General features: G+C 38.2%; 2 protein-coding genes across 2 annotated transcripts; one reads left to right on the plus strand and one right to left on the minus strand.

Moving 5' to 3' along the window:
- The first annotated feature begins 6 nt into the window (after positions 1-6).
- On the plus strand, positions 7-1507 carry LOC148155471 (uncharacterized). Its single transcript, XM_088012760.1, has 4 exons — positions 7-233; positions 340-387; positions 467-580; positions 765-1507. Exons 1-4 carry the CDS (start codon positions 93-95, stop codon positions 876-878), a joined length of 417 nt encoding a protein of 138 aa, XP_087868886.1. The 5' UTR covers positions 7-92; the 3' UTR covers positions 879-1507.
- An 11307-nt stretch (positions 1508-12814) lies between these two features.
- On the minus strand, positions 12815-16167 carry pou4f3 (POU class 4 homeobox 3). The gene is given in 2 exon segments (XM_088012762.1): positions 12815-13980; positions 14319-16167. Coding segments are annotated over 2 exon segments (1353 nt in total). The 5' UTR covers positions 14703-16167; the 3' UTR covers positions 12815-13011.
- Positions 16168-17647: the final 1480 nt, after the last annotated feature.

A 17647-nucleotide genomic window follows, 5' to 3' on the forward strand; every position in this document is an offset into this window, starting at 1 on the left:
CACTCAGTCAGAGCAACTTCAAGCTTACAGCTGAACAACCAAAGACAACTTCAGAGACTCCTTCTCGAGACGTCCTCAACCTGCGAGCAACCATGGTGATGGCAATACTTCTGCTGGTGTGTGCTGTGGTTCAGCTGGTCATCCCAGCTCCTTCTGCTTCACCTGATGCCACACACATCAGCCTCAACCACATTATGATGGAGGCTGGCAAATGTGAAGACATTTTCACCAAAGTGAGTTTTCTCTTTTTAGTTTTTCTTTTTCCAACAGTTTATGACTAAATTGCCATTTTAAAAGTTGGCAGCATGTTTGACTGAACTTATTTTCTCTTTGTGACAGGAGTTGTTTGTGGAGGACGTGCAGGATTTGGTTGATGACGGCTGTAAAGTAAGTGCTTCATCACTTGAACCATACTTAAAGAATGTTGAAAATGTACTTACATACTTTTCAATTACTTCCCATGTAGGATGTCTTCTTTTGCAAAGTGCACATGATTCTGTCTAAGCATGAGAAGTCTGAACCCAAGAAGAACGAGCAATCACTCGTGCGCTACCTGGGCACATACATCAACAATACAAATGTAAGTTTTTTCATTTGTCTTGAAGTTTTGGATTTTTATATGAAAACAGGTCGCATATGTGTTTTAGCCTTCTCAATAGAGTGGATTAACTTGCAAAAACAAAAGAATTGCAGATGCAGCTGCAGAAATTAGGGTGAGCAACATTTTTGTGCAGCTTGAATGAACTGGATTTCTTGTCATTCAGATCGACTGTCCAGAGGTGCTGAAGACGGTGAAAAACTCAACTGTAACCAGGCCAATCACTGCTCTGCTGAAGAACATCGTCAAATGTAGCAAGAAGAAAAATTTTAGGGTATAGTAACTTCAGCTCGTGGAACCTTTTCAGCACTTGCTGATCTGCATCTACAAATTCATTGTAGTTGTGTCCTTTAAGGTTTATTTGCATTTTTACATTTTCTGAAAGTGGAAATTGTGCATGTAAAGAAAATAATAATAAAATAACAGCAGCATGATATGAGAAAATTAAGTTTAATGCTGTGGTTTAACTTTTGTGCAGTATTTTAGTTGAAAAGTTGTTTTTATTTTAAGATATTCCATCTTATTTATTTTTTATTTAATTTATCGTAAGGCTATTTATTGTAAGTTTCTTTCACAGTATTAAAATTAGCATTAGAGAACATTAACTTATTTCTCATGACTTTCTCAGGCAAAAATGTTTTGTTCTGTATAATTTGTCAATTTTATTGTAAATCTTAAAAAGATTTTTGGAGAAAATGTTTTACATATTGGCTTTTACAGTGCAGATACTGACTGTACGTTAGGATAATCAGATAGAATTGTGCTGTGTATTCTATTTTAATTTGATTGCTGGATTTAACTGTATTGGAATAAACTTAATTAAACAAATTTGTGATGAATTGGATTTGTTTGCTTTGTAAAGTCATTTTTGATTTGAGTGAAATAAACTTAATTGTGTTATATATCTTGCATTTTGTCCTGTACTTGTGATTTATTAACAACTGCTAGGTATGAAACAGGAATGCAGAAGTAGGAAAAACATGACATTGCTGGAGAGATCCCCTTCTTCCTTGACCTATTGTCCACCATGTGTAGCATGTTCAGCCATAAGCTCTTTGGGAATCACTTTGGTGATAAAATTATTTATAGTGTTTTAAAATTAGTCAAGGACATTGAACAAGTAGTTTAGTTGTGGACAAGCCTGTAGTAAAGTGTCTAAAGTTTCAGGAGCGTTCATGCTTGTATAGGTCATAAATTACAAGGGTAACTTAACAATTGAGGGAGGGGGGGAAATAATATTTTGTATACAAAAAGCTAAATTTAATCAGAACTATATGTACAGTAATGGTGGTATAGTTGCATCTCTTTTACTTCATTTGTATGCTGACCAAGCCTTCTGAAAACCAGTCGCTTGTCCTATGCCATTTGCTTTGTCCAGAGAGTCTGGGCTCTTGGCTGTTGAGAAACGATTGCTTCCTAGAGGTATTGCTTCCGTTGAGGTTTTAAATTTTATTCAATCGCTAACGTTTGCCTATGTAATTCACCAATACAACACGATGAACCTTAGTAGAAATTGGCTGTGTTTTAAACAACTATCCTCCACTGCAAAGATAGAAGTGCAGGTGTTACAGAAAAATCAGTGACCACAGGGGCCGATAGCGCAATTATTCTGGCCAGAATAATCTGTGACTAGTATGATTTTAGCTATTTGAGGGTTAAATATTATAAATGCACCCAGATTGTTGTGTTGAGATGGTAGAACTCTGAAAAATAGTTGTTTTAATCATAGACATTATTTACAGGGATTCGATGACATGGTCATTGTTCAGCCTCAAATACAAAGTAATATATTTTCTCTGTCAATACGATGGTAAATATAGGAGCTATGACCCAGTATTTGCACGCTATCCCAGAAAATGAAGGGTCACAGATTTTTCTGTAACACCTGTCAAAAATTGACCGGAGCCAATTTGAGTCAAGGGGAGAAAGCCCAAACTCTGCTGGAAACGACTTTTTTTTTTTCAAGCAGAGTTGCACAGGAAGGCAATGGTCAGGCTAATGCAAGTAGCTATTGTATACTTTTTGCATTTTAATTCATGAAGAGCTCCAGATGGCCTTAATTTAACTTTATAAGTCTTTTGTTTGCTAGGTTTTGGACATGAATGTTGCTTTTTGATTTTCCAGAACTACAATTATATCTCTGTAAGGTGTTTTATATCTGGGTAACACAGTTTCTTCTGCATTGTACATCACTCATTCTTTTTCACAAAAAAAAGAAGTCTGTTCTGACTCAGCTATATCCGTGGCAAAAAAAAAAAAGAAGTTGCTTTTTCACCATTATCGCACTTTCATTTTCAAACCACGATATTTTTTTCTTTGGTGAGCAAGATCATAGACAAAGGTTCTTAGTATTCAGGAAAACACCACAGAGCTCCTCTGATTTGTATCTGTACACATGTCTCTCGCTGCAGTGCAAGACTGATACCCTATTAAAAACATTAAGACAAATAAGAGAACCTGCTGTAGCTTGGTAACAGTTCACTGATTTTACATACTTGCTGTCTAATGAGGGTTTTGGCTTCAGAGTGGATTTGCCCCACATTGACTACGTGTTAACCTCTCTTTTTTAATTTTTTTTAAAACTAGTTATATTTAAAACCTTTGAAATGTAGTCGCTAAATGTAGAGCAATGTTTACAAAAGTATTACCTAGAGATTTGGATGAGGCCTTTAGAAAAAGTGGGCATTAAAGTAAAATTAATGTAAGAAGAAAAGAGGTTTTGGCAGCCACCTAGTGGGCGATTTGGCACCGTAATGTAATATAAGTTATTACATTTATTAGCTAAAAGATTTTCCTGCCCCGATATATGTTTTGGAACAATGAGATCTCTGATGTATGATTCAGTTTTATTATTAAGGACTTTATGTGAGAAAGAGAATTTAAATTTAATTCTGGATTTAACCAGGAGAAAATGAATGTTTACAAACAGGATATTTTAGAAAATATTTTTTAAAGTTTATTTTGTATTTATTTTATGTGGACAATTATTTATTTGATGGAGTGTTTATTAATTAATAAATATTAATTTAACTCTGAATGAAACAACTCCCCATATTATATGCCAGTCTTAAAATAAATGTCATATTATTCACATCTGATGGAGGAAATGATATGTCAAATAAGCCGTCAAATTACAAAAAGTTAAATATTACTAGATTATTTGCTATATTACTCTTGGAGGATGGGATTAAAATTAAACATACTGAGTTAAGATTTGTATTATTTTCTGATATGTAACTAATTAATTTATATATAACAAAACTATAAAGATAAAAGATCATTAAAAAATCCACATAGCACTATTGATAAAACATTTTTGTTAATAGGTTTATTGTGGACCGTCTCTAACAGGAACAAAAGGATTAAATATGTAATTACATGATCCTTATAGACAACCTATCATCTAAACATTCTAGATTGTCTTTTAACTTAACATGGTCATAATAACTAATTGCACCTGGTAGTTTCTTTTGGCCACCACAAAAGGGATTTGTTCGCCAGGACTCAGATTGGTCAATACTCAGAGCAATAAAAAAGTTGCAGGAACCTGCAGAAGTAGAAGTCTTCTTAAATAATTGTGTGTAGTTATGTAAATATGTCAATGTTTTTGTCATTCTTTAAAAAGAAGAGTTAAAAAAAACCCATCAAACCCTAAAATAATTACACTAATGCCCCATTTAAGCTCCCGTCAAACCATACAGATGGGTAGCAGAAAGATAGATTTTCTGTGTATCAAAATGTTTAAAAGAAAATTGGTGAAAAGTTGACTTTGATTTGCCTGCACTGCACTAAATCAAGACAATCTTTCTTTTGTTATGACCAGAGGGAACGACTATGTTATTTGTCCTCTGAGGCTGTTATGTGTCTTGAAATAGCAATGCAGGAACGTTTAGAAGTTCAAATGATAACTCAAATATTGATGATTGTGTAAATCATTCAGCCCACAACGAACTTCGGAGGAACCCTCCTCTCTTGTAGTGCACTCAGCTAATCGCAGCACTCCAGAAATGCATTTGTGTAAATGCTCTTCTTCGGCTGTGGGGAGCTGGTTCTCTCTCTGAGAGGAACATGTTTCACCACTCTTTTCCCTCTTGCCTGAGACAATGTACCCGTCACTCTGTGACTTGATGCAATGTGAGAGCTAAGGAGGAGGCTTGTTCTTGGTGGGACTCTGTGTGCCATTCAGCTATGTGTATCTATGCTACTGAACCGTGGCTTCCTCATTACTTAATAAAGAGAATCACTCTCCTTTTCAGCATTGCTTTTTATAGAACTGTTGAGGAAAAAAATTCTCTTTGTGTATGCTTTTCTACAATAAACAAGGGGTTTTGCAAAAATTTCAAAGAACAGGTAAACTCTCAGATCAGTTGTAAGTAAAATGAGGAAAAGTGAAAGTTCTGCACATCCTTTAGGTCACCGCCGTTTTTGAGAACTTTCATAAAAAGTAAGCTGATCGCTGCAGAAATGCCTTTTATTGAGAAATGCTGTGATTCAAAAGTGCTTTTACGTGAAACCAGCCCTGGATGAGCTCAACATCCTGTTTATTCCTCATTTAACCCTGCAACACACAATGGAGAAATTTTACTTATCTGTTTCCCTGGAGGCAACAAACATGTAACAAAGGGATATTTGGAATGATTGAATCCTTATCCCTTTAAACAGACATGTTATGTTGACATTACAAAGCACTATAAACCGGACAGTTGAGATACATTAAATCATATAGTTTGTTCTTCTTGAGCCTATAAAAACACCCTAAAACTTAAGCAACCATTTAAGTTTTAAAAATGTTGTTACATCAACATACTTTTTGACATATTTGCTGGGTGTTACAATATTATCATCTTTTGTGCATAACTGTAAAGTAGAGGCAAAATGATCCATGATTTTAAATATAATCTTTCTGAATTTTTTTTATTTTTATATTCATAATTATAACTCATCTTCACTACTGATTATTATAGACTCATAATCTTGAATTTGGATGATGTGCTTCATTTGAATCTATTGAGACATTTTGAATATGATTTAAATATTTAGTTTTTTATGTGTTCTGGACAGTTAAACAGCTTTGTAGTTATGTTAACTCTAACATGTTTTACTAGTTATTCTCAATAAATACTTGTTTTTACCTGGCTTGAATTAAAGAAACTATATATTTGTTTATCTTTTAAGCCATAAAAACCCGCTAAGTTTTTTCTTTTGCTTGCATGCTCACATTAACGCACCTTTAATACTATGATCCATTGGTCAGTATATACATGGACCTCCATCACATCCTTAATTCCAGGAAACTGCAAGTAGCTTTTGTTTTTTAGCTGATCTGATGTGATGCACAATTTTTAATGAAAATATATTTTCTGCAGCTCACAGCAAGTGCCAAGTAGTCAGTCTTGCAGAGGCATGTAAATCTTTAAAATGGAGCCCATTGTGGATCACTGTTTGTATTTAGGGTGGCTTGATAAATTCATCGTTTTGTTAAGTTCTTCTCCTTGATCTGTACACATGCAGAGGAATACATGCTCAGAGCTTTCAACCTCTGCTGCTTTCTTTATTGTGTTCCTGGTCGATTAGCCTCGGGGCTGTCTTCAGGGCCTGGGGCCAGTGGGAGCAAATGGGGGAAGGGCGGGTGGCTGCATCTGCTAGGGGACCTTCTTCAGGGGGTCCCACTGTGGCCTAGCTCAGTTTTCATGTCTATCTTCAAAGGCACAACCCGGTGCAGGGAGAGAGAAGAGAGAATAGTGAAGAGACGACAACGCTGCTGCTGTTATTTTCCCAAGTGCTTTCAGCAAGCACTACTGGTCTAACAGCATTCTCACACCAGGCCGCTCTAAAGATACCCAAAGTAAACTGAAATATCATTTTATATGTTTGTCGAAATTATTTTAAAATTAAAATTTAACCAAAATAAAACTAAATATCCTTCGCCCACACATGCAGTGACCCCGTGGATCACAGATATGCAACAGGAAGGGAGTGATTAAGAGTAAAACTGCCCGGTAGTTTGTGCGGAGCATGAATTAGGAACATAAATAAAACATGCAGAGAAAAAGTCTAATGAATAGGCCTTGAAAATCTTAACAGGCAGGACTTTGAATGGGATAATGTCTCTGTTGTGCAGAATTTTGCAGCTTCCTCGTGCCTCCTGATCCTCTCTGTAGCCGATCCTCTGGGCACGCCTGCTGTCACAGGGGTTTAGCTTCACATTTTTCAATCCAGCAGGGAAGCACTCACCTTGATGAGACCAACTTAGAAAGGAAAAACTAAATCCAGACTGTCAAAAATAACAGAAATATCAACATTGTGTTTTCCCTAATTTTTTGGTTTTTCATATCTCATCTGTCATAAAAATATGTAATTTACTTCTCTTTTGATTGCTTTTCTTTTACTTTTTATATGTATTTTCTTCCTTCATCTACTTTATCCACTATTTTTCTCTACCATCCTCTACTCCTGCATTCTCCATGTTCAGTGGCTTTGAAATGTAGATGGACTCCTTGAACAAATTCATCACAGCCACAAACTTCAGTAATTCACACAAAGGCGTTCATAGTAGTGAAACAGAAGATTATGTGGCTTTCAAAATTTGAAGTTTTCCATTCATCTGTTTATTTTTCCTTTATTCTAATTCTGTATGAAATGCAGATTAACCAACTGCTTTCAGGGGTCATCCAGTTGTGCATGTGTGTATTTTAATCTCATTTTAGGTAAAACGTCTCTGTGAATTAAACCTGGAAAGCAAAAAACTTCTACTGCACATCATTCTGAACACACCACACCCACAGTGGTGGCAGCATCATGATGTTGGATGCATTTTTTTTTGCAAGAGCAAGTAAGCTGGTTAGAGGCTGACGATGGACAGGAATATATATCTATAATTTTTTTGTCATTCCGCTTCACATTTCTGCCTTACTTTGTGTTCACCTATTACATAATCTCCCAGTGAAATTGTTTGAGGCTTGTGGTTGTAGCATGAACTAATACGAAAACATTCACACACACACTTAGTGTGTGCAACCCACTAAGTTTTTACTTCTCATCTTAGTTTGAATAAGACTTTTTTCATTTTCTTGTCCTCACCTTTGTGTGTTTTAGTTCTTTACACCTCTCATTTTTTTTTCTTAATTTTCTTGTTTCTGCTTTACATACATTGTCTGAGAAGGTTTTGTTCAGCAGGCTGTATGTCCATATACACTCATCTGAGTTTGTGCTTAGGAATTGCACCTGACCAAGTGTGTTATAGGGAGAAATCACGCCACACTGAGTTATTTCTGGCTGGGTTAGTCGTATTTCTCTGGGCACTTTGATAATGGAGAGCATTTGAATAATGAATGGAGTGTATAATACTGTTCTTCAAACTCGCTGAATGAATTAGGCAAGTGCACATAAGAGAGGTTTCTGAGTGTATGTTGTAGGAAATGAAACACAAATTTCCTTTTTAGCACTGCTTAATAAGCAAAGGAATATATATTGACATAGACAATTATCTCTTTTTAGCTTCTTTGCAACCATTCTGACTTGTGTGGGCGATTCTTAATAGCACTTAATGTGCTGTGATGCTAAGCAGACCCCTTGCCTGAACAAACCCCTAGTCTGAGAGGCTGCTTTGTCTCTCTAAAGAGAAGACGCAATGACAAATGAATCACTATTGAGATGACTAGTTCTTGATAAAGGTTTAAATAACATGACTATTGGTCACATCACCTAAAAAATGATTTAAACCACCATTCACTTCTTAACGCTTTGATTCCAGTGAGCCATTCTTCTTCAATGTAATACCATATAGTTCCTTCAGTTGTCTGAGATTTCTTATGATCTAAGGAGTATTTTCTTGGAAATTTGCTGATTTTTCACTTATATTTTGCCCAGAATATTCTCAAAAATAAAGAAAGTGAAAGAGTACACTGTCCTAAAAAAGAAAAAAAAAACTACTCACAGGTAATTAATATTATTCATGTCTTTGGATCTATGAGGTACAGCTGTGTGATAGCACACAACATTTGCACCTTTGAATATTTAACATTGATTTTTAAAACTACTGTTAAATTTAAGTGATTGAATAAATAATGCAACCCTTTATATTTTTTTCTGTGAAACCTAATTAGAAATTTGATTTCTGGTGAGGAATAAATTCATGGCTGAAACCACAGAGTGAGACTGAAAGAGTTACAGTAGTTGGTCCCTTCAGAATGAAGAAGGAAATTACGGAATCTCAAAAGAATTTGAAGCTATTCATGCCACTGCTTGAAAAACAGTTTACAAGTGGAGGAGATCCCAACACATGGAGGTCTATCTGTCCTGGTATGCTGACCTGAGCAGACCCCAGAAGCTACAATAAGTTTTCAAAAACCCTAAAATACCACGACTGGACATTTAAATCCAGTTGTGATTTAACTGTCCAGTTTTATCCAGTCAACAAAATTAGAATCAATATGTGGATATTTCTTAATAAATACCTGAATGCTTAGTAGGTTCTCCTATTTTTTTCATAACTTTTTATCAATCCTAAATTTCCATGTTTGCCAACTTTTCATATTTTATTAGTGAATAATGGTGAATAGAAATTTTTGAAAAAGACAAAGGATAAATTAGACATAAAGATGTCAATTTGAATTCATAACCTGGAGCAACAGACTTCTTGATTAGATCCCATGCATGTGAAGTGAGAATGTTAACGGTATAAGATGAGTGGTCCTATTCTTCGTGACTGAAACTACATTAATTAATATTCAGGTGTTTTTTTTTTTCTAAATTTAACTTTTTTTAAATTGCTCCATTATTAATAACTCCAAAATCATTCAAAAAAGGTCTGTTTTCAAAAGTAAATCTTGTTGAGTGTGGAGGAGGAAACTTCCATTAAGACATCTATCAACTTAGTTTTCATTTCTACAGCATAACTCAATCTTACTTTGTTTATTTCAGTACGCGCGCGCGCGTGTGTTTCACATGTGAGTATAATCCTGCAGGATGACTTGGTCCCGTGCTGGTTTGGCTTGTGACGGTAACTGAAGGTGACTAAGAGAGAGGTAGCTGTCTTCTTTCGCTGTGGTCACATTCTCATTTGTTGCTACTGGCATCCTATGAATTATTGAGTCTGGGGCGTCGTGGCTCCCACCTCTCCTCTCACATTCCCTCAGTCTACTTGACAGCCACCCTGTGCGTGTGTGTGCGTGTGTATGTGTGTGTATTCGCGGAAGCGTGTTTGCGCGCGCTTAGCGTAAAAGTGAATGCATTCTTCCGCAATTAGACGGAGCTTCCATCCTCATTCTGTCAAAAATGTTCTCTGCTGCATGAAAAAATCCAAAGTAAACAGTTTCTCTTCTGCGCTCTGTCTTTCTTCCAATCCACATTTTAAAGTTTCGCTTTGAATCTGCACCTTGTATTATTTGCTTAAATTGCAAACTATTTCATTTAATGTACAAAGCATCAAAGTTTCGCGCAAAAATAAAGCAGAAATTGGCCTCCCGGTGCACCTCGATTATTGCATGAGAAACAGCAATATACCTTTCAGGTTCTGCTGAATAATTGAAGTGCCCTCAGTCGCCACATGCCGCTGACGCTCATAGGCCTTCAGCTCAACTTACCACGTTATGATATCAATGCTGGTAATATGAGGATCAATTATTCACAAGACCAAACCCCACTTTCAGGCCAAAAAACTCTCAGAAATTCAACTTTTTATGTCTTAGTTTGCATTTTTATTTCTGACTAAACTTAAAAACGCGCATTGAAACGGCCTAACTCATCAAAAGGGGGGAGGATCCGTTACAACAATTAAATTAAGGGTTCGTCTCTCCCTTTTGAAAAAACCCATTAAACACCATAAATTAGACTGAATTAAATCGACTCTCACCATCAAAGGGAATATTCATGAGCGCAACAAACGTTTCCGCGTAAAGCTGCAAAGTATCGATCTCATCCAACAACCGGCCCACGGTCTCTCAGGGAAAAATCACACAGCCGCAAGCCATGACCACTGTGGGAGGATTCCGGCGGAAGCTTCTCAATTTAGCCTCTAATTCATTTATTTATTCATTTCGTTTCTAGAAACATCTGATGGATGTTTGGTGACCGACTCCACTGGCGGAAATGACAATTTTAAGATATTTTTTTAATGTGTCATTTTTACGCATCTTAGTTCTGCTGAGAAGAAACGTCTGTGAAAATGAACTTAAAACGTACAATGCATCCAGAAAATTATTATTAATAATAATAATAATAATGATAATAATAATAATAATAATAATAATAATAATAATAATAATAATAATAATAATAATAATAATAATAATAATAGCCTAAATGCATAGTGCTAAAAAGTTAATTAAAAGTAGGCTGGTAGTGCACATGCGCCCATAATTTAAATTTATTAAAAATAAGAAAATACAACGGTAAAACTTAAAAATACTTACATAACAAAAGCCTAATATTAATGAAGTAAAAGAGAGAGAAAGAGAACTCTCCCTGTTTCCTCGTCCAACATGTGGTGCGTCTCAGGAGTTCCCATTCAAGCCTCTGCTCCCTGTTCGTCCACACTACTTGCTTTTATACACATATATAATTAATATTGCATCGTCATTACTTAATAATTTCAGTCCCAGCGCACGAGACAACCCGGTAACAAGAGGGCATTCATAATTGAAGGTGCGCTAATTAGAGAGGAAGGGGTCCGGACGCGCACTTGTCGCTCCACGGTGTGAGAATCGCTGTGAAAATCAAGGGCCCTCCCTGTGTTTATTTGTTCTGCTTGTATCATATACGACAAATTCATATTTAATGCCAGCAGAGTTTTAGGGTCTATAAATAATAGAGCCCCTAAAAACAACCCTCATTTTTTTCTTACACTGTAAACATTATTTATTTTCACTGAAAAAAGCGGAGTATTCACCAAAGTTCATTTCTCCTGAAGTAATGCCTAGCAGCTATATCACTATACAATTAAAATACTCACAGTTCAACACTGTATCATTTTTACATCGGATCATCTTGCTAATGGTCATTTAAAGAACAGCTAAATGGGATGAGGAGCAGAACTTCATCGTAAAATTAGAAAGGTTACTGATGTTAGCTGAGAGGGAACATTTTTGATTGGTTTTAATTTGTTTTATATTATTATTACCTAAGCACTAGTTAAACTTCGACCCGGATTACAAAAATCACTTACAGCAGCTTGTATTCTATTTATTCAACAGTAGGTCTGTAAATTATAGATTTTTACAGGAAAACATTAGTTATACGGCACTGATAGTGTAAAACTAAAATACTAACTCAGCATACCTAACACCTAACGTCAATTTTTTTTAACCTAGATAATTACAATACATATATAATCCATAGATTTTTCCCCCTCTTCTTTTCAGTGGCTAGTTTGGTGAGTTTACATGTTCAGACGGAAAAAAAGAAGTTTTTGCATCTTTTTTAAGTTGTATTTTTGTTTCAGCTGCTCTTTACTAAAATGTCCTTTGACAGGTAAAGTCACTCAGCTATGCTGTTAATCTAACAATAAACAATTTACAGTGTATAATCTGCAGCTTATCTAATATGCCTTGTTGGAAGGCCTCGGGCCTGAGGATCAAAACCACCCATTCATTCAAGAAAACAATGAGAATAATAATAGTGAGAATTTTAGAAAATAATCAATAATTTATTCAGTTTAAATTTCACACTTCTTTTTTATTCCAAGTGAAATCAAGAGTGAGGAAAATAAATACTTGACAGGTGATAAAAGCCATATAATAAATATCTATACAGCTCACCTGTGATTCTGGAAAACATGTTCACATCAAAATACTAAAATATAGCAGCAGCCACATTGGTTGTGCTCCCTGTAACGACGGTGTCATTTCCATTTCTTAATAATTCAAGACGAACAGAGTGTTATAGCTTGTGATGAAGACTCACTTTTGTGCGTAAATCACGATCACTCACAGTTCACAAAGAGAGCGGCTTCATTCGAAGAATTTAGTGGTTAAAATGTGAAACCATGGAACATTTTTATCGCAAAGGCTCCACAGGTGAAGACATGATAGTGTTGGTATTTAAGGATATATGAAGTGGAGATCATAGAGTCTGTTTTGTTATTTGTTGTAAGGAATAAAATAAAAACGTCCAGTTGGGCTCCAATGACAAGGAATATGATAGTTCAAAATAAAAGTCCCTTCTCAGCGTGTGCAGACTACATTATCAATAACATCAAAAATCCCTTTAAAAGAAACAAATATGCCATCTCAACAGCAGAATCCGGAAAAGTGCAACAATGCAAAGTGAGTGACACAAAAATGGGTAAAGTCATTTCTGGAAACGATCCCAGAGATGCTGATAAATCCCTGTTTGTTAGGGCTACTCGGGTTATTATTAATCACTCAATCAAAAATGTAGTAGGCTATTTTATTCATGATGTTGGTGGGAAGAACTCAGTGCACCGCCGAGTACTTCATTCGCTTCTGTTTCTGCCGCTGATTGCAGAACCACACTCGAACCACGTTCTTTTTCAGGTCCAATTTCTCGGCGATGGCCGCGATTTTCTCCGACGAGGGCCGAGGCTGGATGGCGAAGTACGCCTCCAACGAGCGCTTCTCCGGCGCGGCGATGGACGTGCGCTTCCTTTTCCTCTCGCTGCCGTTGAAAAGGTCCGGCTTGCTGCTCTTCTCCCGGTGCGCAGCCTCGGCTTCTTCCAGCCAGGCCTGCAGGACCGGCTTGAGGGCGATCATGTTGTTGTGGGACAGGGTGAGGGACTCGAACCTGCAGATAGTGCTCTGGCTCAGCGACCCCACGCCTGGGATCTTGAGGTTGGCCAATGCTGCGCCGACGTCCGCCTGGGTCACTCCGAGCTTAATCCTGCGCTGCTTGAAGCGCTCCGCGAACGCTTCCAACTCCCGTGGATCGGACTCCACGTCGCTGACGCAGGCCATGCCTCCGTGCACGGACAGGGAGTGAGGATGGGCCATTGTGGCCATCGCCTGATGCAGCTGTCCCATGGTCTGCAGGTGGTGGTGTGGGTGCTGGTGGTGGTGCGCCGTCGCAGCCATCCCTGGGGGCTCTGGAGCGCCCATCCCGGTCACGGCCAGGCTGGTGGAAAGGTGATCCAGGAGGTCCCCAGCCTCCAGGGTCTGTCCCAGGTGGTGGTGGTGGTGGTGATGGTGGGAGATGGGCACGGTGGTGGAGGAGGAAGAGGAGGCTGAGGTGCAGGGGACACTGCTCATGGTATGGTAAGTCACGTCTGGTTTGAACGGGTGGCTCTTGCCTTGAGAGACAATGCTGTCAGCAGCCGCCAGAGCTTCAGCCCGTGCCAGCAGGCTCTCATCAAAGCCTCCGAATATATTGCCCTGCAGCTGCAAGCAAGAGTGCGCATACTGGAGTCAGTGGGGAATTCTGTCAGGCAGCTCTCAGGATCTAAAAAACATTTTCCAAAGGCAAGCAGCGCCGAGGAGAGGAGAGAACCCCTCCTCAAAGCGCAGGTCATAAAAATTAATATGAAAGCAAGAGCATTGCTTGAATAGACATGTGGATGAAGGGGGAAAGGGGGGCGGAGGAGGAGAGAGAGAGAGAGAGAGAGAGAGAGAGAGAGAGAGAGAGAGAGAGAGAGAGAGAGAGAGAGAGAGAGAGAGAGAGAGAGAACAAAGTCCTGTCAAATCAACTTTACAGACATTTCCAGTGTGATATTTTTCCCTCTCCTCTCACCCAGCGCTGGCCCTTCTCTCCCACCCTGACCCGAACGTACCTGCGGGGCCGGCAGACAGACTCTGCGCATGCCCTCCGAGCCTGAGTGCAGGCCAGGATATTTGGGCTCGTGCAGGGCCGGGTGCATGGAGAAGTGTTGCTTGCCGTTCATGGTCATCATCGTCATCCTCCCAGCAGGCCCCTCGCAAGCAGTGTGGCCCCGGACATGAAAAGAGCCGGGAGGAGCGGGCAGCCACGGGAGCCTCCTGTGCTCTCCGTCACCAGACTGAGGCTGTTCACAGCCAGGGCGCCTCCCGGCATCCTCCTCCTCCTCCTCCTCTTCCTCCTCCTCCTCCTCCCTCCCACCTGCTCCTTTGCTCAACTTACAGGTTGCAACCGTGTGGCCTGTGGACTCAAACATATTGGTGGTCAAAATCACTAACATTTTATTTCAAAAACTGTTTATAGACGAGAATATGAATATTTTGGTGACTTTTTTTCTGTTCATATACTGAACATCCTCTTCTGTCAGCATCTATCGGAAGAGGACGATGTAAAATTTGGCGAATCTAATACAGTCTAGTCATTTCAGCACCATGGACAGAGCAGAACAACCCGCGGACATCAAACCATTGATAGTTTCTCAATAAGTTAGAATATTATCAAATAGCTCATTTCTTTCAACAATTCAATTCAGTTAGTTAAAACCTATCATTAAATATTCATTTTACACAGAGATATAGTGCAATTTTTTCTTTCTGTTAATTTTGATGATTAAGGCTAACAGTTGCTGAAAGCCCAAACTTCAGTTCAAAAAGTTTTCAAAAAAGATTTTTTAACACTCTTTAGTCGGCCCCCTGAAAAGTTTTCCCATGTACTGTAACAATTCTTCCTCTGGATTCTGGAACCTCGATTTTCAAATAAAGTGAAAAAAAAAAATAAATAAAAATCATCTAAAAAGAGAATCTTGGACCACTGAGCAAGACTTCTTTTTCTTCTTGCCCCGATGTGACCCTCCAGTTGTTTTCTCTGGTTCAGGTATGGTTGGACACCTGAGAGGCTGCAGCTGCAGCTGCATCTGTCTGGGTCTTCAGGATGTCACTTATGAATCTCAACTAAAATGTTGTCTGGCCTTTGCTTCAAATCCTCTCAGGGCTGCAGTTTTATTCCTTGTTTTCCACTCAACTTAACATTAATATGCTGTGATACAACCCCTTATGAAAGCCAGCTTGTTTAGCAGTTACTTTGCATAGCCCACAGCTCCCATTCAGGCTTTCAGTGAATGTTTACTGGACAATTGTCATGTAAGCAGTTTTCTCCAGCGTAGGCTAAGGGTGGACAAACCCCACCTTAGGGCTGCGGTTGAACACCCCTTCAGCCATAGGTGTGTTGGCCTTGTTTCACCAATAATCATTAAAATTAACGAAAATAAGCCCACAAAACAACAGCAAAAAAATAAAAAATAAAACAAACAAAAAAATAAAATTTTTAGATGGCCTTGTACAGCAGGAATGGTGATTCCTTTGAAACCCCAGAGTTACATCCACTAACTTCAATGTATTTTATTAGGATTTTATGATAGCCCATCAAATAGTGGTAGATGAATAGGAAGAGGAAGGAAAATAATAAATGTTTTTTTTTTTTATAGTTTTTACAAGGCAAACTCTGGAAGGTGTGGTGTGTGTTTATACTCAGCCACCTTTACTCATAAACCTCAAAAAATTCAGGATAAACAATGGCCTTCAAAGTCAACTGTTACAGGTTTCAAAAGACCTTAGACTGGTGCAGAGGTTCAACTTTCACTCTAAACATACAGCCAGGGCTGCATGGCGTGATATCAAATGTTAGAATGTCCCAGTCAAAGTCTAAACCTAAATATAACACTATATAGTGAACATGTGTGTTTACAGACATTCATCCAAACTGACTGACTCAAAAAGTTCTGCCTCTATGTGCAAAGCAGTTTGCTTAATTACCACAGCTGTAAATGCAGCAAAGACTGTTCTAAAGAATTATTCACTCAAGATGGCTGAATAAAAAACACATTTTACACTTTTTGGATATTTTTATTTTGAAAAACCATCTTCCTAACAGTAATTGTTATGCAAACTGTAATAAACTGAAGAACATAAATGTTCATTGTTTAGACTGTGGTGCTGTGTAAGCCTGCACTTTAATGACAAGCCTTGACCCGATGGCCTTGGCCTGGCTCCTCTCGACGTGAATGCTCAGTTCTCTGGAGCTGCTGCTTTACCCGACTTCTCATGTGGCTGCCTGGTTAAAACTCAGAGACCCGGATGGACGGACCGAAAGAGGAGCCATGTGGACAGAGGCCGGGCTGATGACACATCGGGTCTATCTGATCCTGCCAGCCGCCTCTCCAGTTCCCCAGACTCTGAATAATTCAGCAGCATGGTGGCAGGCATCCATTACCATGGTGGCATCTTCTCATTCATTACGCAGATTAAAACAGGCAACCTTTTCTCACCATGCAAACATATTGCAGCCAAACATAAACCCAAACATGCACATGCTTCAGAGAGGCACGGTTGTGACAGGGTTTGATAAAGCTTTGGTTCTGACTGGAAAACCTCAGCTCTTGGTGCTGAAAATGCTACGTTTTGTCTGCCATAAAATCGATCTGTTTGCAAATGACTGGAACAGAGAAGGAATACAGTTTGACTTTATTCATGTGTGGCACAGCTCATTGAGGACATGCACATCATACCAATTCTTTTCAGTGTTTGGTAAATATTGCATCCCTGAGAAGTTACAGTCACTTTCTAAAAACATTTTATTAAACTGTAAAATGTCTGCATATCACATCTGCAAACTCTGGAGGTAGAGTTAAACAGAGAAGTTTTATCATTTGTTTCTTTTTAAAACTGTAGAGCCAGCTCCAGCTACTGCTAAACAGAGGTCATGGATCAGTTCGAATGCCATCATTTCTAAACTATAAGCTGCCACTTTTTTCACAGGCACTGTTGGGAAAGAGTAATTATGGTACATTTTCTATTTAAAAAGTAAAAAAATAAAATAAAATATCTATGTAACTATATCATGGAGATGTGGGACTTACAGACAGCAGGTGTTCCTCCCCTTTTTTCCTTTTCAAAGTTAGTGCATGCAACTTATATTCAGACACTAGCATTAATATTTAGTATGGTTTTACAATATAAAAAATATACTAAATATTACAAAACACCATGCTGCCCTATGCTGAAGATGTAATGGGTGTTTAAAAAGTGGTTCTACAGGTAAACATTAGTTCAGTGCTTCAGAGCAATGATAAATTCTCCAGCATTTTCAGTAAAAGCTTGATTTTGTAATAAAAAACTTGGAAGAATCTGTTCCATTTTTTCCTCACTTTCTGTAGATAGATTTTGAATA

The sequence above is a fragment of the Poecilia mexicana genome, unplaced genomic scaffold, assembly GCF_051168715.1.
Source record: "Poecilia mexicana isolate PSO_F unplaced genomic scaffold, ASM5116871v1 scaffold_14, whole genome shotgun sequence".
Lineage (NCBI taxonomy): Eukaryota > Metazoa > Chordata > Actinopteri > Cyprinodontiformes > Poeciliidae > Poecilia > Poecilia mexicana.